The sequence below is a fragment of the Fusarium keratoplasticum genome, chromosome 4 (genome assembly GCF_025433545.1).
Source record: "Fusarium keratoplasticum isolate Fu6.1 chromosome 4, whole genome shotgun sequence".
NCBI classification, from domain to species: domain Eukaryota; kingdom Fungi; phylum Ascomycota; class Sordariomycetes; order Hypocreales; family Nectriaceae; genus Fusarium; species Fusarium keratoplasticum.
The window spans coordinates 4,779,047-4,801,130 of NC_070532.1; the positions used below are offsets into that span (position 1 = coordinate 4,779,047).

Genomic DNA, 22,084 nt, shown 5'->3' on the forward strand with positions numbered 1-22,084 from the left:
TCAAGGACCCGAGTCATGGATTGCCCGCTATGCAAGAAAAACGCCGACGCTACAACGGCGACCCTCGCAGGCTTCAGGGTTTGATGGCAATCAATTATCTGGATCGACAGGTATGGCCTATCGTCAACGGTATAGCGCCAATCCATCTGGGCATCCTGTTTCAAGTCCATGTCTGTGTTGGGTGTAAAATGCGCCCAACAGTGAGGAAGAGTGGTTATCATTGTAATCGCAGCGCTTAATAGAGAAACAGCCATGTATTGGACGCTCAGAAGAGTCGTACGCGAGATATTGCTAGATAACTGATTACTGAGTTATTATCTATTTGTTGAAATCCATGAGGGGTATCATGGATCCTTGGCCGCGACTATCAATACTACGTTGTAGAGCATGGTGGTTGGGACAAAAAAGCAGCCGCATCCATGTGAAGCGATGGAGTCGTTCTTTGGTGGGTCTCGTTCCCTTTCATCATTCTTGACAAGTCGAAGAGCAAGGATGAGCGTGATCTAGACCCGGGCATTTGGTCACAGGCGTGGCGAACCAGCTCGTTGGAAGCATGCGTTGCAACGTCGAAGATGGCGTGGTAAACTGAGAAAGCTGAAAGTTCATCGATTCTTGGAGGAATATCTGCACGCGACTTGTGCAGGGATCCAAAAAACACCAGGCCATTTCCTTGCAGGAGGGGGAGGGAAGGAAACAAGAGACTAGCAAGGGCACTGGAGTGGAGAGAGAGAATCAAGCTAGAGCCAATACTCGGCGACTTGCCGAGGTTGTGATTCGTGATATCGTTGTGTCAAACTGCATCCAAGACTGAGGCTTTCCGTCGTGGCTTGCGCTTGGGCGTCATCCCGTTTGTTGGCGCCAAGCAGGAGGCTCTTAAGGAACTTTTGGACGTCGGTTCAATTGATCTACGGAGCCAACCGTTACCAGCGCAAAGCCCAACGAAGAAAGATTTGAAAGGATTTGCCCGTGGGGGGAAGCACAGGATGGGCTGTGCTAAGAACCCCAGGCGAATGGGGTTCCCCGAGGGGAAAAACCTCGTCATGATCTAGGATCCCTTGTGAGCCGAGATGGCATGGTCAGACTCGATGTCGGGGATCCAATTGGCTTAGAGGACAAGATGCTGTGGGAGCTGAACTGAAGGAAGTGTTGGTTTCTTGTGCAACCATCCATGGTCTCAATGCTTGTTCCATGAGGACTTTTTATCAGCTCTTGTCTCGCCACTGCCGAAAAAACTTGGTGTTGCATCATGTGTAAAAGACGGGAGGTCGGGTCCCCCCCCCTTTGCATTTAAAAGCCGCGCGATGGCCCGCAGAGTCTGGAACTTGAAGATGGGTCTTTGATTTCTTTGTTCCTCTTTTTAAGCTTCTGATTCTCCTTGGACCGAGCTTCAAGGTTGATCGTCAACACTAAAGGATTCATCGCCAAATTTGGTGAGGGGGATCACAGCTTCGAACCTGTATCGCAGCTTATGGACTTTGTTGTTGCCTTCTTTTCACTACTTCTCAAGTCCATACGCTGAAGCAAAGTCGACAATTCTGTTGAGCTTACTACTACACACAAGAAATCCTACCAGTTGGACGTGACTGGATCCAGGTCGAAATGTCTGGCGCCATCAACTCAACGCCGCCGGCGTACCCTGCAGGAGACGACAAGTTCTCGAGCGAAAAGGAAGCTGGGGCTAGTCCTGTACTCGCCGATGACCTTAATGCTTCGTCGTTCCACAATGGAACCAAGAAAGATGCTACTCACCGAAAGCTCAAGTCGCGGCACATTCAGCTGATTGGTATCGGTGGAACCATTGGTACTGCCCTCTATGTGCGTGGATGCCAGAGTTTCTCCCTTATTTAGTACATGAGCTCATACGGATATAGGTTCAAATCGGAAAAGGTCTCCTGAATGGTGGCCCGGCCAGCTTGTTCCTCGCCTTCACCATCTGGTGTACCTTTATCCTCGCCATTACTCTCTGCATGGCCGAAATGGTGACCTACCTTCCCATCTCGTCGCCGTTTATCCGATTCGCGGGTCGCTACGTCGACGAGGCCTTTGGATTTGCAGCGGGTTGGAACTTTTTCATCTTCGAAGCTGCCCTCGTACCCTTCGAAGTTGTGGCCTGTAACCTGATTATTCACTTTTGGAGTGACATTGTTCCGACCGCTGCTATCATTGTCATTGTCCTTGTTCTCTACGCGGCTATTAACCTGTTGGCTGTGCATTGGTATGGCGAGACAGAGTTCTGGGCAGCCCTCGGCAAGGTTCTGTTGATCGTTGGCCTGATCCTGTTCACTTTCTTCGTCATGGTGGGCGCCAACCCGGACAGGGACAGCTTTGGATTCACCTATTGGAAGAATCCTGGAGCGTTCAAACCGCTCTACTACGATGGAGCGTTGGGTCGTTGGCTGGGCTTCCTGCAGTGTCTCATCCAGGCCTCCTTCACCATCGCCGGCCCTGACTACGTCTCAATGGCAGCTGGAGAGGCAGAAAATCCCCGACAGGTCATGCCACGAGCCTTTAACGCCGTCTTCTACCGTCTCACGGCCTTCTTCGTTCTCGGTTCGCTTTGTGTTGGTATCCTGGTTCCTTACGACGATAAGGAGATGACCGACGCCTTTACGAACGGAAAGCCAGGAGCAGCAGCTTCGCCTTACGTGGTTGCCATGAACCGTCTTGGTATCGATGTGCTGCCTCACATTGTTAACGCTATGGTCCTGCTGAGTGCCTTTTCCGCCGGAAACTCTTACGTCTACTGCGCCTCGCGATCTCTTTACGGCCTCGCCCTCGAAGGAAAGGCCCCAAAGTTCCTAACCACCTGTACTCGGAAGGGTGTGCCGATCTACTGCGTCATTTTCGTCCTGCTCATCGCCCTCCTCTCGTTCCTCCAGCTGTCCACCAACACGGCCGTGGTCCTGGACTGGTTCGTCTCGCTCGTCACGGCCTCGCAGCTCATCAACTTCTCATGCATTTGCGTGACATACCTGTGCTTCCGCCGTGCTTTGAGAGCCCAGGGTATCAGCCGAGACACGCTGCCCTACAAAGCGTGGTGTATGCCCTTTGCGGCGTACTATGGCCTCACGGGTACCTTTATCATGACATTCGTGGGAGGGTATACTGTGTTCTTGCCCTTTGAGGGATACTGGAACGTGCCCGACTTTCTGTTCTCGTAAGTCAAGTTCCCAAAGTTGACGAGTTCGGATACTGATGTTATAGGTACACATCTGTCGGTCTTTTCCCGGTGATGTACGTTGGCTGGAAGTTGATCCACAAGACCAAGATTCACAAGCCACACGAGGTTGATCTCTACAAGAACCTCGACGAGGTGCGAGAATATGAAGAGAACTATGTGCCGATACCGCCAAAGTGAGTATCATGAGCGACTCAGTAGATCTTTGCTAACAGAGGATAGGACCATGTTTGAGCGTATGCTGGATAAGCTCTTTGGTTAAAGGAATTGGGAACAGGAGGAACCCAGGTTGGCCTCGGTATATAGATGCTTTGAATAGGCAATATCAGAGAGTCAAACTCCCATGGATGTTTCATCAACTGACGAACCCTTTGGGGGCATGTTGGAATCATAATACTCAACGCAAAAAACAATTTCTAACACGGCAGTTAATCTGCTGCCCAGCTGTTAAACACGTCAACGGTTTGTCCTGCTTGTCTTGGTGCCTTGAAAGAGATTAACCCGCCCATTGAAACGCCAACCCAGTTCACCTCAGCAAGGGCAAATAACTCGAAGCTGTGATACACTAGAATATTGCCTGGGTAAACCTCAGGGGCTCTGTTGCCGTGAAGGCGAAAGGATTCACGTTGGATGGCTATCAAAATGTCACTATGGATGCATACCTGGCTTAAATATGACTTCAGGGCGGTTCTCTTCACTGCAAACACTGTTGTTTTTGTATATGTTATTGAGATATCCTTGGATCAAGGGAACAAGCATATATAACCAGTGGTTGACAGAAGATGACTGGTTAATGTTTGGAGGTTATGTAGAGGGGCAATGCCAAATGGAGTCAGCTGCTTTGTTCATCGAAAGCACAATGTGATTGAAGGAGGCCTTTCAAAAGTTTATCCCTAGGATGCTCAGTGATACTCCATCTCCGAAGGCTGGCTGCCCTCAAGATCCATGCTCGCCGAACCCAAGCTTCGGTCCTCAGGAGGAGGAGTCTCTCCCCCGGCATCGCTGTCGATCTCAATCATTTTGTTCATCGCCCACCGAAGGTGTTCGGCCCCAGGAAGTTCCTCTGCAGAGGGATCCGCCTCTGTTGATATCTGCGTGGTGTTTTGCTGGGTGGTATTTCCCGCATCGGCGTCGCCTTCGCCATCTTCGTCTTCGTCGTCGTTCTCCTCCCCCTCGAAGAATGAGCCCTATTCAATTTCCGAGGGGTCTGTTCCTTCAACCCATGCCCGGACAGCGTCATCATCATCCCAGGCGTTCAAGGAGAGACACATAGCACAGTCTTCGGCCAGACCTTCGCCGTGATACACTCTGTCCTGGATGAACTCGGGAGGGAGATTGTGAGGCAGCCAACAGTTACTGTCTGTGTCGTGGGCAATGCGGCATCTTTCGAGATACCACGTGTCGGAGTCGGGACGGATGGGATGACCGCAGCCGGGGTAGACGTAGCGGACGGCTTGACACATTTTGATCTGGGAAGAGGCTAGTGATGTGACTTGAGATGAGCAGTTGGTAATATTTACCTTCAAGAGGTTGATTTGTGGTATGAGTGGTGTTGGTTGATGGTATGAATTCTCTCGATTCGAAGGACGATATGAGGAGCATGATCGGCTTATATACGAATCATATCCCGTCGAACGAAGTGCTGAGAATCATCCCGGACCGTTTGAGGCATTGTAAAGATGTGTTGTTTGCTATCCTCCCTTTTACTCTTTCGAGATAAAAGGCATCAAAGGGACGAAGACGGTAAATAGCAAACGAGCCCGTCCAGTGAATGACAAGCCAGGACCACAATGAATTCAGATCATCCAGGACAAACATGGTCGAGAAGTCAATAATGAAAGCCACCCAGATCTGGTGAATTCTTCTTTTCCAATAACGTCTCCAGAGAATGTCATTGCCCAGCCCGGTCACGATGAAAACTGGTAGAAAGATTCCACCATCCACCTCGCGTAGTGCAACGAAGCCCGGTAGTAGCCTTCGACGCAAGGCTCCTCAGGGCTAGAGCCGCCTTCACCATCTAGAAACTGTCCTCGAGAAGTTTTAACCCACAGCCTCAGCGGGTACTCTTTCCCCTCAGCCGATACAGTGTACTCAAACACCCGAGTTTGCTTCCCCCTCCCGGGCACCGGCGGAGGCAAATTGATGACGGCTCCTATCGTGACTCTGCGAAGAGTCACTTGGACCGTCACCGAGAGCACCTTGTTTCGACGGTGGCGATGGCGGTTGACAAAGTTCTTGATCGTGGAGCCGAAGCCAGTGAAGATGGTCTCGAGGCCTTCTTGAGGGCATCTCGCGTACTCGGACGTAATGTCTAACGAGTATGGTTCGTTGGTGTAGACTTTGCAGTCTACGGTTGGACGCGGGTATCTACAGAGGCGATGCATGATCGTGGTGGCTGGTGTATGTGAGTGTACTGTTGTGCTGAGTGGGCGTGAGACTTACAGGACCGGGGTCTTGGTGTCAAGGGGTGATAAAGAGGTAATGAATGGGTCATAGAGTAGATGGTATTAAATCACTGTTCGGGATGACCAATGAAGCTTGCTGTCAGGAGTTGAGGTGATTCGCATCAACGACAAAGGTTGAGCGCAATGCAAGTCATCAATACTTGGTGATTGTTATAAGATGTCCATATCTTGTCGCCCGAAAAGTAGAGGGAATCATCCGGCTCTTATGGAAGAAAACAAAAGTAACACATGGCTGTTTTGGTGGCTCAAGTTCTTGCTGGCATACAGGCAGCCACAACCCTTACTTTCGGCGTAACACCTGGCAATGCAGGAACAGAGGTTATATTCCATATTCGTGCATCTTTTTTCTAATGTTCTCCCTTTAACCTCTGTAGGTTAACATACATGACCCAGCAAAGCTCTTCCGGTAGCCTTTCCCAAAACCTAAATGGCCAGATGCCTGTTTCCAGTTCACCGAGTCATTTTACACCCAAAATGGGCCCTTTGATACTTAACGCGTCATGTACGAGCACAACTCTTACTTACCTACACGTGTTCCATTGCTTCTAACTGTGCCTGTGAATAGACATTAACCCTACCCTGGCTGCTGTAAATTGAGGTTGAGTTAATGATGGTTATGGCATTGGCCACAGGGCATGGAAGCGTGGGATTGGAATCAAGGCGCTCGTTGTTATGGGATGAAGACCTTAGGTGCTACTTGACTGGCCGTGAAGCCATCAACAGGGACAAGGACAAATAAGACCTGTTCTGCGATTCTTGTATTCAGCCTACTCAAGTAGTTACATGGGAACCCGGCGCTCCCAACCGCCATCTTACACGGCCTGTGACAGCGCAACGCACGCAAACTATTCCCTCTCCCCATCCCGGCCCGCTGACAACAGCTACCGCCGAGATACCCGGTACACGCACCACGGGGGACAAAGCTGCAAGGTTCTGAAACCTTGCCAAGCTCTCCAAGTTTACCCAAGACCGCACCTGAGGCCCGTCACCAGTTCTCCAAGCACTTCCATGTCTTGAAGAAGCACCACGAGAGGACGACCATGGGCTATGCGTCGAAGCACTCATACCCTGCCGATAAAGCTGTTTTCGATGCCAAATGCCGAAATGCCTCAGATGGCCCCAGAAAGCAATACGATCGGGTTTGTTCCGTGATGAGAGTAGTATCTCGGGAAGGATCGAGAATCCACGGCTAGGGTTCTCAGAGAAGGGAAGAGGAGGGAGCTCTCGGATTGGGCCTGGCCGACACCCAGGCCCCCTGCCTTTGCCCTGATGGAATCGAATCACGATCGGTTCTGGATGCTTGACTGGCCGCGAAGAAGGGGCTCCGCTGACCCTCTGAAGGTTTGAAAAGGGCCTGAAAAGTATAAAGAGCTTCTTTGGGTGCAGTAGTCTCAATAGGCTGGTTCGTTGGAAGTGACCTTGTCGGAGATGATCTTTGTTCCCTTCGCGATTCGACAGAGACAGGGCCACGCATCGTCGGAGCACTGCATCGCGAACTTTATCGACGACCTCAGAGTCGTGGTCGTTGAGTGGGATAACACACCGGGTGATCTGAGCAGCTTTGCGCGCGCATGTTGTTGCTGTGGCTAACATCTTCTCTTGGAAACGTCCCAAGTTCGCAATGACAGGTATGCTCTCGAGTGTTGTTGCTGTCAACGCTGCCGCCTTTGCCACCGTGTTAGCATTGGGATATGATGCTATGAAGTGTTGATGTGTCTTTTGTTATAGTTGAAGCTCTGGTTTTGATGGGATAACTGAGCGAATAGATAGCCGTCGTCGTCGTCGTCGTTGTTGCTGTTGCTGCCGGTAGCATTCCGAGAAAGGGTTCCTCTGTCCTCGCAGTGCCAACTGTTTATTGTTGAGTAACGCGATAGGTCCAAAGGGGGCATCGGCCACAATAACAACGAACACGGTTCGTAGCGGTTATTCTGGTCCAAGATCCCACGTAGAATAGAACCTGGTGCGTTGTGATCTTGGCCACCATGTTCCTAGGTGAATGTCGCGGATGGAACAAGGTGCCGCGATGACCAGAACCAAGAGTGCCCAAACTGTGCCTTCGAGGTAGCCATCGAGTCTCCCCTCCAACATCATTCGGCTGATGTTGTTCGCTCCTGACGCAAACTTGGTCGCCACTCGTGCACAACACCGGTTGAGCCTTTGAGAAGGCAGGAGGAGCCTTTCAAGGCATGCAGGCAGCAAGCCACTCGCCCTGTCGCGTCCCCGTATCTCACATTCATCTCGATGGATCAAGACCCCTCAAGGGTGAAAGGGTCAAGTTGTTGCCCTTGCTAGAACTGAGGGCAAGCCCCCTTTTATAATGGCCATTTGCGAACAAGGTTCGTTGGGGTATCATGCATCTGAAAAAGCTTGTCAGATGCTGCCGCCAGCCGTGTTGAATGGTGTTTGTTTTGATGTCTTTGTGTCGAGAACCATCTCGCTTCTTAAGCAGCCATGATTTGCCCTGAATAGGCCGAAGAGTAACGAACAGCTTGAAAGTGGTCGTAAAGATTAGCACTTTAAATGATGTGAGACCAAGCTCAACCGTAATATTAGTCTACCTTCTCTCTGTCTCGAAAATATCATCACGTTTCTCGTGACCGCCAGTCGTATGCTCAAAATGAAAAAACGCCGATATCTGATGGTTGTCGTCAAAAAGCTGTCTTTGAGTAACCGCGCGTGTCGATGCCTGTCCTTTTCATATCTCCCTTTGTCGTTCATTACTCCTGCATCGTCATAGTATACCCATCTGATGCCAAGGGTCATTTCTCCTCCTTCGTCGTCTCTGTCTTCTTCTTGCTGCCCGTCTAGCATCACCGGAACAATCCACACATCCCCAAACCGCAAATATCAACCTCCACGCGCTACCGCACCGTTAGCAATGATGAAGATCAAAGCGGGAAGAAACGTACACTACGGCGATCAGGGTCCAGAGGGCCATCATGATCCACATCTCTTGACGACGCTGCTCCGACGTCTTTTCTGGTGAGAGGCTGATGTTGGATACCCACATCATGATGATGCCGCCGACGCAGAGAGCCATGGAGAAGAGATCGTGCAGGACTCTTCGTGACGCGGCGAGACGCGGGACTACCATGGAGGCGTCGGTGGTGGCCAGCATGTCCCAGCTATCGTTGAGCATGGCGATGGCGCACTACACCGTGTTAGTCTTGCGAGAAATACACATATTTTTCAGGAAAAACTCACACCTAGGGCGCCTGCGATGACGACCTGGCCCTTTGATGGCCACTCCTTTCCCACATACGCCAGCATGAGCACGGCAGCAAGGCTAGTCAACCACGCCACCAGCCTCACGCCCGCGTTGAGTAGGGCGTACACCCTCGGCAGAGGACGCTGCCGTCGACGAGGAGGCATGGGCGATCTCTTCCGGGCATTTATTTTATTTGATGAGAAGTCGGTCAAGACTTGAAAGTAGGTGAAGCCGGCCGAGGTTTGTTTTGGGTGATTGAGGCTGGAAACAACAAAAAGAGGGGACGAGGTTTCGCTAGACGTGTACAGCCAATCAGAGACGGGACCAGCTGGCAGGGGCAAGGTGGGTGGATAAGGGAGGCATTCCAGGCTGGTCTGGAATTAAGAGGCAAACATTGAATTGTTTGGTAAATGGGAGAGGCTGGTACTCGGTAGATAGTTTCATCATTATCTGTTAAGCTGTCGTTACGTGTTCAGTGCTATTCTCTAACATGCACGTCCCAGGATATCCATGATATCAGTATCAACAACATCCCTGTTAGAACGAGTATTCTTCAACATGCAATCCAATTCCCTGAGCCCCTGTCCCCTTGTGCACCGCCCTCTCGTCGCTTAAGCGGCTCACGCAATTCCTCGTCCGTGCAACAATCTCTCGCCCGCCGCAGACAACCACCCCCGTCTCGCCCCAGGCCTGCTCCACGGGTTCACGGATCAGGGCCTCGATATCAGGTCGACTCGTGTATTGGCGCATGAGATCTGGCGTTGCTGAGGAGTCGCTGGAACATGCCTTTTCGTCGGGCGTCTTTTCTGACGGCGCGCTGCAGCAACAGCCTGTCTTTGTAGGCTGGATCTCGTCCGAGTCGCTTTGGCTTTGAGGCTCCGGTGAAGCAATGGGTTTACTGGCTCCTGTTATTGCAACGTGGATGCTCACTGTCACGCCCTTGGCCCTCACCATTCGCCCTGCTTCCTCGGCCCTCTCGACGTAATACTGGATCTCCTCTGATGTTCTGGCAACCAACACGACCTCTACTCTTCGCGTACAATTGGCCTTTTGTGCGTCGGCCACGCATTCAAGAATGGGAACAACAAAGCTCGCTCCGGTTGATGCCCCGATGAGCACCAGCGTCTCGAAAATGTCCCATCGTGGAGGAACACCGTAGGGCCCTGACACGAAGCCCGTGAGCTCTGATGATGGATTCTTGGTCGCGTATTGGTGAATTCGTTTCGAGAAGCCGTTATGCGCCCGGACGACCAGCTGTATGCTGTTGCAGCAGCATGTGCCCTCTATCTTGTGTGCGCAAGCGATGGTGTAAGGATGGGCCTCAAATGGTCCCAAGCGAGGAAGCCAGAGGTAAATGTGCTGGCCAGCTTTCCACTCAAAGTGAACATCCTTGATCGTGATGACAGTTGTTGAAGGCCCAACAACCCGGGCAGCCACCCGATGTCCTAGATGCTTCATCCCCTGGCAAGCTGACCCATTGGATCGAATGCGGACATTCTGCCAAAGTAAGAGTATCCATCTCATGGCGCGGTCAAACACAAGAAACGAGATGCTCATCCATAGCAACCACCGGGCGTTTGCAGGGATATGCTTGTGTAACAACCACAGCATGATGATGCTGGTCAGGACATGCTGAGCAACCCAAATCTCGTATGAAAGCCTCCGAATAGGCACGATGCCTGTAACAACGTTCCAGAGTAGTATCGCCCAAGCTGCGAGTCCGTACTTGACCAGAGGCATGATCTCAAGGGCGTAGTCGAGAAACTCGGCGCGAACCCACATGGTCCAGAAGTGAAAGCCGTGGACCGTCGCTGTGACAAACATGGTTCGCGCAACCCAGCGATGCAGCCAGTTGAGCCTTTCGTGACTGGTGCCAATGAGGAAGCCGATGACGTTGACTTTTGTCGAGAGAAGGTATAGTAGCGGGAACTGCGTGAGAGTTACCCAGGCGTTGCGATATCCGATGCGCTCCCAGTAGTATACGTCGTTCTTGGAGACCTTCCAGCTCATGAGGTAGACGATGACAGCCCAGTAGCAAGCAAGAACCCATATTCGGCCAAGAGGAAGTGGTGTAGCCCATTGGAGACCGCGGAGGCGGATGTAGTACTGTGGATGGCCCATCTCGCGGATGATGGCGGTTGCTGTGGCCCAAGCCTGGCTAAGAGGGCCATGAGGTCGGGTAGGATGATCGACTGAGGGGTCGCGACATGCTTTTAGTCTGTTCGAGTCAGCCTCGGAGGTAGAGGGGGTGAGGATGGTGTTCACCTCTGTCGAGCATCGAGATAGTTGATGCCGCGGACGACAGCGAGAGCGCCGACAACGCCGGCGATGGAGTACCAGTATCCCCGGGCAAAGGCATAATTTGTCTCCATGCCCAGGCCGGGGTCATGATGCATATGGTCCATATCCATGGTGGGCTATGATGGACTTGAACAGGGATAGAAGCGGTCGTTTTGCGACGCGGGGACGGCCAGCGTCTTGAAAGCAAGTTGTGATGTCGGTTGAGGTGGTCTGGATGGAGCGCAAATACAGATGCTTCTCAGATGATCATTGTGCTGTGGACCTGTTCATGACTGCTGCGGGGAGTGTAGCAATTGCCCTCGGCTGGGTGACGTGCCGAGCAGTGACTGTGTGAGTGAGTGAGAGTGATTGAGCAGGTTGATTCAGCTGCCAGACTGGTGGTAAGCAACGACGAGACACGGAAGACGGAGGAGCCGTAGAAGAGAAGTGCTGATGTTGGATGTAACTTGGAGGAACCCCGCGAGAGACGAGACAGTCTCGAAAGATGGTGGTCAATTTGATAAGCCGTGTCTGATATTGGCACTCGATCTAGACCATGCGGATTGGCCATGGCAAGAAACACAAGCGTGAAAGACCAGGAACTCGGGTAAAAAATTCACCAAAATTAGTCGATATTGCGCCTCTTTTCCCACGATAAGTTGATCCGTCTCATCCGTGTTTCTACTGTAATATGCCGTGTAGCCGAGCAAGCAAACAGCGAGTGTCTTTGGAAATGCCCTCACTCTTGCACTAGAGAAGGGAAACTTGCTCAAACAGCCTCAATGGAAGGCCCGTGCACGCGGCTCTTGATTGGACCCTGCGCTTTAGCCCCCGGCTTTGCAGGGGTGTCATTCTTTGGGGTAACAGCCTCCACCATCAAGGTTGACGATGGATGGTTTGTGAGAGCTTCGCTTGTGTCTTGCAGCGTTTGCTTCTATGGCTGTGATAATTGTGGTAGTGGCTTCCAGATCAGATAGAGACTTGCAGAGAAGAGATGCACAGAATACTTCCTCAATTGACGCATCTATAAGACACGATCGATTGGCGCCATCATGTCTTCTCTTGGCCTCAATGACGTACTTCTCATGATGACCTCGAGAGCCGAGTCCAGACCTATTCACTGCTGCAATTATGATGCACACCCTTGCTCCGTCAAACATGAACCACACTCCCTCCTGTCCCATCAATTAACGAGCTGAAGCCAATAACGCGCTTGACCCGTTCTCAGGCACTTGCCAACACTGCAGTAGCTTCTGTTGCCGATTTCCGCAGCTACAAAAACTCTCAGCCACCCGCCTTCATCTCGCATCACCAACTCCCTCTCATCCTCGCCTCTCTCGCGCCCTACCATCTTACTTTTCCAGCGCTTCTTCCAAAACCACCACAATGCGCTCCTCTCTCCTCCTCTCCGCCGCTGCCCTCTGCGGCATCTCCCTCGCCCACTTCGAGCTCAAGTACCCAGACTCGATCGGCTTCAAGGACGACGATGAAGACAAGGCCCCCTGCGGCGGTTTTACTCCAGACCTCTCCAAGGCCGACCTCGTCGACTTCCACGTCGGCGGCGAGGCCATCGCCGTCCGCTCGACTCATCAACAGGGCAACTGGCTGTTCCGTGTCACCACGGATGCCAAGGCCGACGGCGACTGGGAGCAGCTGTTCCCCATTGTTCAGCAGAGTGGACTTGGTGATTTCTGCCAACCCCAGGTTACCGTGCCGGAAAAGTATGTTGGCAAGAAGGGATGGGTGAATGTTGTTTCTTCGGCCGTCGATGGTCTCCTCTACCAGGTACGTATTTTCTTGCCTCAAAAAGTCCACCGTTTTTAACGTTCAACAGTGCATCGCCGCCAACTTTGTCAAGGGCAAGGCCGAGCCCCCCAGCGAGTGCCGAAACGCCTCCTCGGTGAAGGCCTACTTCACCGACGACAAGGCCCTCGAGGCTCTCGTCGGCGACAGCAGCAACAGCAGCTCCGAGACGGGTTCCGCAAGCTCTTCTGCCACCAGCTCTGCCGCCTCGTCCACCGAGTCTGCTGATGCTGCTGCGGCTCTGCAGGCGTGGTCTGCGAGTGGTGCTGGTTTCATCACTCTGCTTGCCATGGCGTTTGCTGGAGGTGCTTTGATGGTTTAGATGGGGGTTAATGAATGGAATGTACTCGTATTTGCAAGCGAACAATTCGAAATGGGTCTTTGAAAGATACTGACTGTCCCATTGCAACGTGCCTGTACCTCTACCGCTAGCACCATACGACTTCCCATCGCCTCAACATGCGATGACGATATTCATAAGCACAACTCTTTAACCGCCATCCAACACCATACCAAACCCCTTCCGGCCATGATCCACGCCGTCTCACTCCTTCACCCACGTTTTTCTCCACAGCACCCTGGATCATTGGACAATGGCTATCGCGGCGCGGTTGGTTCTCTCGCGAGAATTCACACCGCTGAGGGGTTCTCTGAAGCTTCAACTCTTCACCGAAGCTATCCAGAACTTGGTGTGGTTGTTGAAGTGCGTTCAATTGACCATCACGACGCCATTGAGTCTGTTTGTTTTGCACCAATGGATCGTTTTGTCTTTCGCCTTTTGTCTTTTGTGTGAATTTTGTGTTGGGTGCCTCGTGTTTTGTATCTGGTACGCGACCGTTGATTGCTGAACCTTTCGGCTTCAGTCAAGTCTCTATACTTTTGTGTTGCAGGTAAATTATCAATGTCAGTAAACTCAACATTGACTCACCCTTTCCTTTGTCCCTTGCTTTCCTTCCCCGAAAAGAAAAAAAAAATCTTCTATTTTTCCCAATTTTTCAAATCGCTGGATTTCTGCTGTTGACACACACGCAGGCTGTCAAACCAGCAGTTCCAAACAACACGACGTCTATCAACACAAGCATCCTGTCTATTCAGCATCTATCACAATGGCGTCTGCAAACATTTCATATATCTCTGGAAACTCCAGGCAACTCTCTACCGATTCTGTCCTCGCTTTCGACCAGCAGAGCTTTCAAACCTGGGTGAGCTCACTATCCGGGCGTGACGCTGGAATCCTCCTCGCCCTCAACATCACCTCTTTTATCGTTTTCCTCCTCTACATATTCCTTAAGCCTCTACGATACCTTACGCCGAGATGGCTCAAGCCTTTTGCTCAAGAGACTGGGCTTCGTCAGAAGAATGGCAAGCGGTGGACTTTTTGGACGCCTTGCTTGATGGCCATTAGCTTTCTGGGACTCGCTCTGGCTGTTTGTTCTGCTATTCTCAACCCTCGACTACCTATTTCATTTCTGGATATTGCGCCATGGACTGTTGCGATGCTCATTACGCTATTCGACCGTCCTACAAAGACCCCGAGGTTGTTGTTCGTTCAGTATCTCCTCATGACGTCGGCAACACTCGTCATCTGCGCTGCTCACTATATCAACTTCAAGACAATCAACCTCAACGTCTTTCAATCCCTTCGATTTATTCTGACACTTGTCGCTATTCTCATCATTGGCAATATGCCTCTTCGAAATCAGTCATGGGGAGCTTCAGACATTGGAAGCTCCAAACGCGACCCTACCAACCTTCTCCGCAGCCCAGAAGATAACCTCACCCTCTTCCAATTCTGGACCGTCACTTGGGTGTATCCTCTTGCTAAAATCTGCCGCAAGCGAGAGATTTCTGTTGAAGATGTTTGGCAGCTGCCTCACGACTTTCAGCACTTTCGACTATACATGGCCTTTCGCGAGCTCAAAGGCAAACTCCTCCCATGCCTCATCGAAGCCAACGGTCTCGACCTCTTCATCTCTACTCTCCTCGCCATTGTTGAGCGCGTCTCTGAAGTTTCTAATCTTCGTCTTACCAGCAAGTTGTACCGCGCTCTCGATGACAATGACCCTGCAGAGGCTGGTCTCTGGTGCGTGGTGATGCTCGCCATCGACACCATCCGTCAGGTTTCAAAGACTACTTCAGGATGGTACTCTCGCAAGGCGTATGAGAGATGCCGTGGCGAGACGTTTATCGGATTGTTTGGTAAACTCTTGACTCGTGCTGTTCCTGGATCTGAGATGACCGAGAAGGATCCTGCTGCGGGAGAGGACCAATTCAATGCTCATCCTACTCGCCTTGACAAGGTCAAGCAATTCTTCAACGGATGCTTTGGTCGAAAGAAATACAAGCCCATTACTACAGAAACCCCAAGCAACCAGGCTTCCAACGCCAAGGTGGTCAACCTGGTCCGCGGCGACACCTACGAGATATCGCAGCGGTTCTGGGAGTTCCCCAAGGTAATCGCGCAGCCTATCAAGGTCATCGTCACCGTTTACTACCTCATCGACATCATGGGCTGGCCTTCATGTGTCGGCTTCGGCTTCATGGTTCTATTCCTCTGCTGCAACTCGCTCCTCGTGAAGCAGGTCATCAAGCTGGAGCGACAGCGGACTGCTCACTCTGATCGGAGAGCACAGGCTGTGGCGCACTTTGTTGAGGCTAGTCGCCCGCTCAAGCTCAATGGGTGGACTTCTTCTTGGAGTGAGAGGATCATGAGGTTTCGTGATTTGGAGATGAGGAAGCGTCTACAAATTTCGTTTGTCAATGCTGCCATTTCGACGATTAATGTTCTCGGAGGAGCTACTTATCCTTTTGCGAGTATCTGTCTTTACACGCTTGTCCTTGGACAGGGTCTTCCTAACGATGTCATCTGGCCTTCACTACAACTCTTTGCGCAGCTCGAGTCCGGAACAAAGGAGGCATTTGACTTGATCTCTGCTTACTGGAAGGCTACTATTCCCGTCGACCGAGTCAACAAGTACATGTCTGAACCCGACAGAGACGAAGACGCCTTTAGCGGATCCTCTACAAAGGACATTGAACTCTCCGTCGCCTCCTTCTCGCGACCTGCTACCGAACACCTCGTCCTCAGGGATCTCACCCTCAAGATAACTACTGGTCTCACTGTTGTCAGAGGCAAAGTCGGTTCTGGAAAGTCTAGCTTGCTTCTTGCGATTCTCAACGAGATGGAACACCGAAGCGGTCTCTTCTCCCGACCCGATGAACCTATTGCATACGCTCAACAACTCCCCTGGCTGCAGAACAAGACGATCCGCGAAAACATCATCTTCCACGAACCCTTTGACTCAGCACGATATCGAGATGTCATCAACGCATGTGCCCTCGTTCCCGACCTTGCGACACTTCCAGACGGTGATCGAACCAAGCTTGAGGAGGGAGGTATCGGTCTCTCTGGAGGACAAAAGGCTCGCGTGGCTTTGGCTAGAGCTGTTTACAGTCGTTGTCGTATTCTTCTTCTAGATGACCCTCTTGCTGCCTTAGATCATGATACTGCGAGATCTATCGTTCAACGTTTCCTTCGAGGACCTTTGGCAAAGGATCGAATCATTGTTCTTGTCACGCATAGAGATGATTTGGTTCTTAAGCATGCTGATCAGGTTATCGACATTACCAACGGTTACGCTCACGTCTTGACCCCTCAGGAGCTTGAGGAAGAGCTGGAGCACCCTCACCACGTCGACTCAGGCCCTGTCGGAACTCAAGCCCACGAGATTCCACAAGATCACTCTACTGAGGATATTCCTGGAGTCAAGGATGTGCCGGAACAGGTTACTGAGACAGGCGCCATTCCCTTGTCCATCTACATCAAGTATATGGGTGCTGGTGGATGGCATCTCTGGATCTCCCTTGCCGTCTTTTACAGCTTCTCCCGGTGGTGCGACATTGCTCGAGCCGGTCTCCTCGAAGCATGGGGATCCGAGTCTGTCAACCTCGAGGACTCGGTGACAAGCGGTTACTGGGGTCTTCCCGATCCTGGTCAACACCCTTCTCCCTGGCTCGGTGTACTTGGTGGTCTCTCCCTCGCGCAGATCGTGTCGTTCGCCATCGCTCAGATCCTTCTGGCATCCATCAGCATCAACGCCGCGCGTGGACTGTTCAGGATCGCCATCGAAAAGGTGAGCAAGGCTTCTTTCCGGTACCACGACACGACTCCGACAGGACAGCTCAAGAACCGCCTGATATCCGACATGGGCATGGTGGACGGTGGAATCCTGGCGCCTCTGGAAGCGTTCGTGTACAACCTCATTGCTCTGGCTTTGAGTCTTGCCGCCATCATGACGCACCAGGTTTTCCTCGTGATTATCCTCGTCGCCGTGGCGCTCCTGTTTGTCTACTTCTTCCGGATCTACGTGCCTGTTTCCCGCTGTCTTCGCCGTATGGAGATGAGGTATCTCACTCCGATTATTGCCAACATTGGTGTCATGCAGGACGGGCTGGTTACGATCCGCGCGCTCAAGGTTGAAGGTCGGTTTCAGGACAGACACCTCGAGGCTGTCGACGACTTTCAGAAGCAGGACCACTTCTTCTGGAGCATGGCCTTCTGGCTAGACTGCAGACTCGGCATGTCGTCAGCCGTTATGCGAGCCGTCCTGGTCTTGTCGATGGTGTACATGGGGACACCAGCAAGCGCCGTCGGTTTCGTTCTGACGCAGACAAACATTGCCATGAGTGCTGTCCAGCAGCTGTGCGAGAAGTTTGCGGCTCTGCAGTTGGATGCTGTGTCTCTGGAGCGAGTTGATGCGTTGAACCGGATTCCCGAGGAGCCGAATGGTGATATCGAGCCGCCCAAGGATTGGCCCAGGCCTTGCGATGACGTCTGCTTCGACTCCATGTCGTTCAAGTACGACGATCATCTCCCTTCTGTCTTGGACCGTGTCACTTTCGAGATCCCTGGTGGTTCAACTTGTGCGGTCCTGGGTCGAACTGGATCAGGCAAGTCAACCCTCGCCAACGCTCTCTTGGCAACGCGAGCCCCTGCGGAGGGCTCGGTCAAGATTGGAAGCGTAGATCTTTCCCAGGTTGACCGCACAGCTTTGCGTAACCGCGTCACTTTCATCCAGCAGGATCCGACTCTCTTCCCTGGCACGTTGCGCGATAACATCGATCCATCCGGGGAGTTTTCGGATGAAGAGTGCACGAATGCCATCCACCGTGTTCTTGGTGAGGAATGGAGTCTGGGCTCTCAGATTGACGCTGGAGGCAAGAACCTGAGTCAAGGACAGAGACAGCTGGTTGGTATCGGACGAGCCGTCTTGCGGAGGAGTGGACTGGTGATTCTAGACGAGGCCACCGCGTCCATCGATCGCGGTACCGCAGCGACGGTTCAGCGCATCTTGAGACAGGAACTAAAGAACAGCACTGTCATCACGATTGCGCATCGTCTAGAGGCTGTGGAGGATGCAAACTGGTGCTTGCGTCTGGATCATGGAAAGGTTGTTGAATGCGGACCGGCGAGAAACCTGAGGTAGAGATCTGGTCGAGTGTTGGAAGAGCATTGCTTGTTTTCTTCATGGCCGCGTAGTCATGTGCTTGTTACATCAAAAGATCATAGATTGCTTGGTCTCTCATTTAACACCATGAGAATCAATGGTTTCTTCATCATCCACCTCTGGGGGCTGTAACCTATGTGAAGCAATATCTTGATGGATTCGCGGCTTCTAAAGCCCTTGCGCCAACCTCGTCTACTGAACGATGGAGAGTCATCGTTCTATTCCCAGTTTCGATTTTCCCACAAGAAGTATCTTGGCTTTATCATATTGCATTATCGCTCATATACTTCAGCCTCTGGGTGGTTATCGTGAAAACTTCAGAAGCTTATTCTGTTGGGAATGTCGCCATCATGCATAAGAGCTATAGACGCAAATTCACACAACCTTGATAGACCTGTTTTTTCATTGCTCCTCTCTGTAGAACCGTATCCAAGATGGAATCAGAGGAGACAAAGGCTGCGATATCAAACGACTCGACATCACCCCATGAAAGCGAGCCCATTGCCACAGAGCTCAAAGATCCAGCCCTTGACGCCGACACCCCCGAGCCAGATATAGTCGAAAAGCTCAAGATCCTACTCAAGGAGCACGAACGAGATCAAAACTTCCCCCATCAAGTCCTCGATCGAGCCAGATCATATCTCAACAACAGCAATGACGCCGACCCAGAGCTCGCGCGGAGCATCTTTGCCGACTTTGAAGAGCAAAAGGACCTTATGCTCAACAACTCCATATATCCCGAAGTTCGAGCCGTCGTCGATCCTACCGATGATCCTTCCCTCCCCGTGGGGACGTTTAGAGTTTTTATCCTAGGGACACTTTTCGCCATCTGCGGAACCGCAATATGTCAGTTCTTCTCATTGAGAATGCCGCCCATCGAGATTTCGACCTACGTCGCTCAGTTGTTGTCCATGCCGTTGGGCTTGTTGATGGCTAGGTGGTTCCCTGAGAGGAAGTTTCGGATACTATCCTGGGAGTTCTCGCTCAATCCGGGGCCGTTCAATCAGAAGGAACATGTTCTTATAGCAATCATGACAAACGTTTCCTTTGGAGGGGGTTCGACAGGCGCATACATCGTTGGGATCATCCAGGTCCTGAAGCTAGAACGCTTCTACGGCGAAACCGTCCTCGCCAATAGCATCCCCTGGCAGATAACGACTCTGCTGTCAACTCAGCTTATCGGGTACGGCTGCGCCGGAATGGCTCGTCGATTTCTTGTCTATCCGGCTCCGATGATCTGGCCCAAGGGATTGGCCAACATTGGATTGACAAAGGCGCTGTTCGACGACGATGGAGAAGTAGGACGAAGCGCGAATGGCTGGACGATCTCGAGGTACAAATTCTTTTACATCGCATTCGGCGCCATGTTCGTATACTACTGGATCCCAAACTACCTCTTCACAGGCATTGCGCTCTTCAACTGGCCAACCTGGATATCCCCCGGCAACGTCACACTCGCCTTGATAGCGGGAGCAACATGCGGCCTCGGCCTGAATCCGCTGCCATCCCTTGACTGGAACATGTTGACGTACATGGTCGACCCCATCATCATGCCATTGTTTACAGTCATCAACTTTGCGAGCGGGATGGCCTTGACGGGATTCGTCGTTGCGCCGTTCATGTACTTCAACAATGTCTGGAAAGGCGGATACTTTCCCATCAACGGGAACAAGATTTACGACAACACGGGCAACATCTACAACGTCTCTCGCATCTTGAGTCCAAATTTCACCCTCAACGAAACAGCATACTACGAATACAGCCCGCCATTGGTAAATACAACTCAATCCCTCAACTATGTTGCCGTCTTCATGGTCTACATCTGTCTTCCCGTACACATCTATCTCTGGCATCGTCACGACATGATGAGCGGGCTCAAGGCTTTTTGGTCCGGCAAGTCGAGGGAAGAAGAGTTTAAAGACGTGCACAACAGGTTGATGGCTGTCTACCCAGAGTGTCCTCACTGGTGGTACCTCATCATCCTCGTCCTCGCCTTTGTCATGGCTTGCGTCTCTGTCACAGTCTGGCCGACAGATATGCCCATATGGGGCATCTTTCTGGCCCTCATTTTTACAGCAATCTTGCAGATCCCTCTTGGTATTCTGACGGCGATCACCAACATCCAAATCTCAACAGCCTTCCTAGCCATGGTCATTGGCGGCTATGTCCTAGAAGGCAGGGCAATTCCTAACATGATCTTCAAAATGTTCAGTTTCATGTCAACGCATCAATCTGTAAACTTCCTCTCGGATCTCAAACTGGCCCACTACGCAAAGATTCCTCCCCGGTGGGCATTTGCCGCGCAAGTCTGGGCGACTGTCCTAGCAGGCTTTGTCGCGCTTGGAGTCAACCACTGGGTTCTACGCAACATTGAAGATGTTTGCTCAGAGAGACAAAAGGACCGTTTCACATGCCCTCACACTCATTCCTTCTTCATGTCGACAGTCATGTGGGGATGCATCGGTCCCAGACGTTTATTCGGTCCTGGAGCTCCCTACACTGCCATCACATACCTCATGCCCCTTGGACTAGTATTTCCAATTGTCGTCTACTACCTTGGAAAGCGATGGCCGCGATCATTCTGGAAGAACGTCAACTCACCCATCTTTCTTGCTGGACCACTAGGATGGGCACCCTTCAACTGGTCCTACATCCAAGGAGGCGTTCTATTGGCATTTGTCTTCAACTACTATATCAAACGGCGGCACACGGAGTGGTGGGAAAAGTACGCGTACGTCCTGACGAGTTCGTTCAGCGCGGCCATTGGAATCTCTGGGTTGGTCATGTACTTTGCGTTGCAGCATCCAGGGGTGGTGTTGGATTGGTGGGGGAATCGGGTTGGCAATGAAGGAGTCGATAGGGGTGGATATCTAGATGGTCAGGGGAAACCAGTGCGATGTTCGCATTTCAAGGTACCCGAGAAGGGATTCTTTGACATTGATTTCAATTGGAGAGTGTAGTTGCAAGTTTACGCGTAAGATTCGACGCCTACAGATGTGTCTGCATGGGATGTTGGAAATAGCCACGCTGCTAATATTGGCAACAAGATGAAGGCAAATCCGTAAGCCCGTCTCGTTGGAAATTTTAGGAGCATGCCACCAACAGAAATCATGCTTCTGAGACTTTCCATCTCAAGCCGCCACTGAGCTGAAAAGGTGCTGCTCAGCTTGAAATAGCACTACCCTAGAGTTGACGACGTCGCGTGCTGGATTTTGCCGCGCGGACAACGGCCACATGAAACGCGGCCATGGGATGGGAACCCCAAATAGCACAGGCATCTATTATCGGAAAATGTCAACGGAGGATCGGAATTGCCACCGCTGGCTTGGATATGTTTAGAACTAAAGTGGTTGCTGACGAAAGGAGAAGGGCTGGCGAGAGGATCACCAATCATAAGTTGGTCATGACAAGAGCTGCAAATATCTCAAACATGTTGGCTGCAGGCGAGAAATTGATGCGAAGAGAGTCAAATTATGTGCAGATTTCATGGTCTCCAAATACGGCCACTCCTACACTAGACGGAATTGACTGCCAGGTATGGTTGTGTTGGTTGATCGATCATCCAACTGTCAGTTCATGACGGCGCTTGGTGAACCCAAGGGAACGGTTTGTTAGCCAGAATCAACGGCCCAGCCCGAAACAT

At 51.7% G+C, this 22,084-nt stretch overlaps 7 protein-coding genes across 7 annotated transcripts; 4 read left to right on the forward strand and 3 right to left on the reverse strand.

Annotated features, from left to right (window-relative positions):
* Nucleotides 1-1,599: 1,599 nt before the first annotated feature.
* On the forward strand, nt 1,600-3,440 carry NCS57_00649400 (AA-permease domain-containing protein; the record flags this gene model as incomplete). Its single annotated transcript, XM_053056380.1, has 4 exons — nt 1,600-1,815; nt 1,872-3,157; nt 3,205-3,354; nt 3,401-3,440. The coding sequence occupies 4 exons, from the start codon at nt 1,600-1,602 to the stop codon at nt 3,438-3,440; spliced, it is 1,692 nt and encodes a 563-aa protein (XP_052915335.1).
* Nucleotides 3,441-4,080: 640 nt separating this feature from the next.
* NCS57_00649500 (uncharacterized protein) lies at nt 4,081-4,641 on the reverse strand (the record flags this gene model as incomplete). Its single annotated transcript, XM_053056381.1, has 2 exons — nt 4,081-4,365; nt 4,411-4,641. The coding sequence occupies 2 exons, from the start codon at nt 4,639-4,641 to the stop codon at nt 4,081-4,083; spliced, it is 516 nt and encodes a 171-aa protein (XP_052915336.1).
* A 444-nt stretch (nt 4,642-5,085) lies between these two features.
* NCS57_00649600 (uncharacterized protein) lies at nt 5,086-9,081 on the reverse strand (the record flags this gene model as incomplete). Its single annotated transcript, XM_053056382.1, has 4 exons — nt 8,848-9,081; nt 8,553-8,794; nt 8,473-8,504; nt 5,086-5,489 (listed from the first exon to the last, which is right to left on the reverse strand). Exons 1-4 carry the CDS (start codon nt 9,013-9,015, stop codon nt 5,086-5,088), a joined length of 846 nt encoding a protein of 281 aa, XP_052915337.1. The 5' UTR covers nt 9,016-9,081.
* Nucleotides 9,082-9,388: 307 nt separating this feature from the next.
* On the reverse strand, nt 9,389-11,262 carry NCS57_00649700 (FAD-binding FR-type domain-containing protein; the record flags this gene model as incomplete). Its single annotated transcript, XM_053056383.1, has 2 exons — nt 9,389-11,069; nt 11,117-11,262. The coding sequence occupies 2 exons, from the start codon at nt 11,260-11,262 to the stop codon at nt 9,389-9,391; spliced, it is 1,827 nt and encodes a 608-aa protein (XP_052915338.1).
* Nucleotides 11,263-12,517: 1,255 nt separating this feature from the next.
* Nucleotides 12,518-13,256, forward strand: NCS57_00649800 (uncharacterized protein; the record flags this gene model as incomplete). Its single annotated transcript, XM_053056384.1, has 2 exons — nt 12,518-12,916; nt 12,966-13,256. The coding sequence occupies 2 exons, from the start codon at nt 12,518-12,520 to the stop codon at nt 13,254-13,256; spliced, it is 690 nt and encodes a 229-aa protein (XP_052915339.1).
* Nucleotides 13,257-14,040: 784 nt separating this feature from the next.
* On the forward strand, nt 14,041-18,420 carry NCS57_00649900 (uncharacterized protein; the record flags this gene model as incomplete). The annotated part of the gene is made up of 1 exon (XM_053056385.1): nt 14,041-18,420. The coding sequence occupies one exon, from the start codon at nt 14,041-14,043 to the stop codon at nt 18,418-18,420; it is 4,380 nt and encodes a 1,459-aa protein (XP_052915340.1).
* Nucleotides 18,421-18,875: 455 nt separating this feature from the next.
* On the forward strand, nt 18,876-21,401 carry NCS57_00650000 (uncharacterized protein; the record flags this gene model as incomplete). Its single annotated transcript, XM_053056386.1, has 1 exon — nt 18,876-21,401. One exon carries the CDS (start codon nt 18,876-18,878, stop codon nt 21,399-21,401), a length of 2,526 nt encoding a protein of 841 aa, XP_052915341.1.
* Nucleotides 21,402-22,084: the final 683 nt, after the last annotated feature.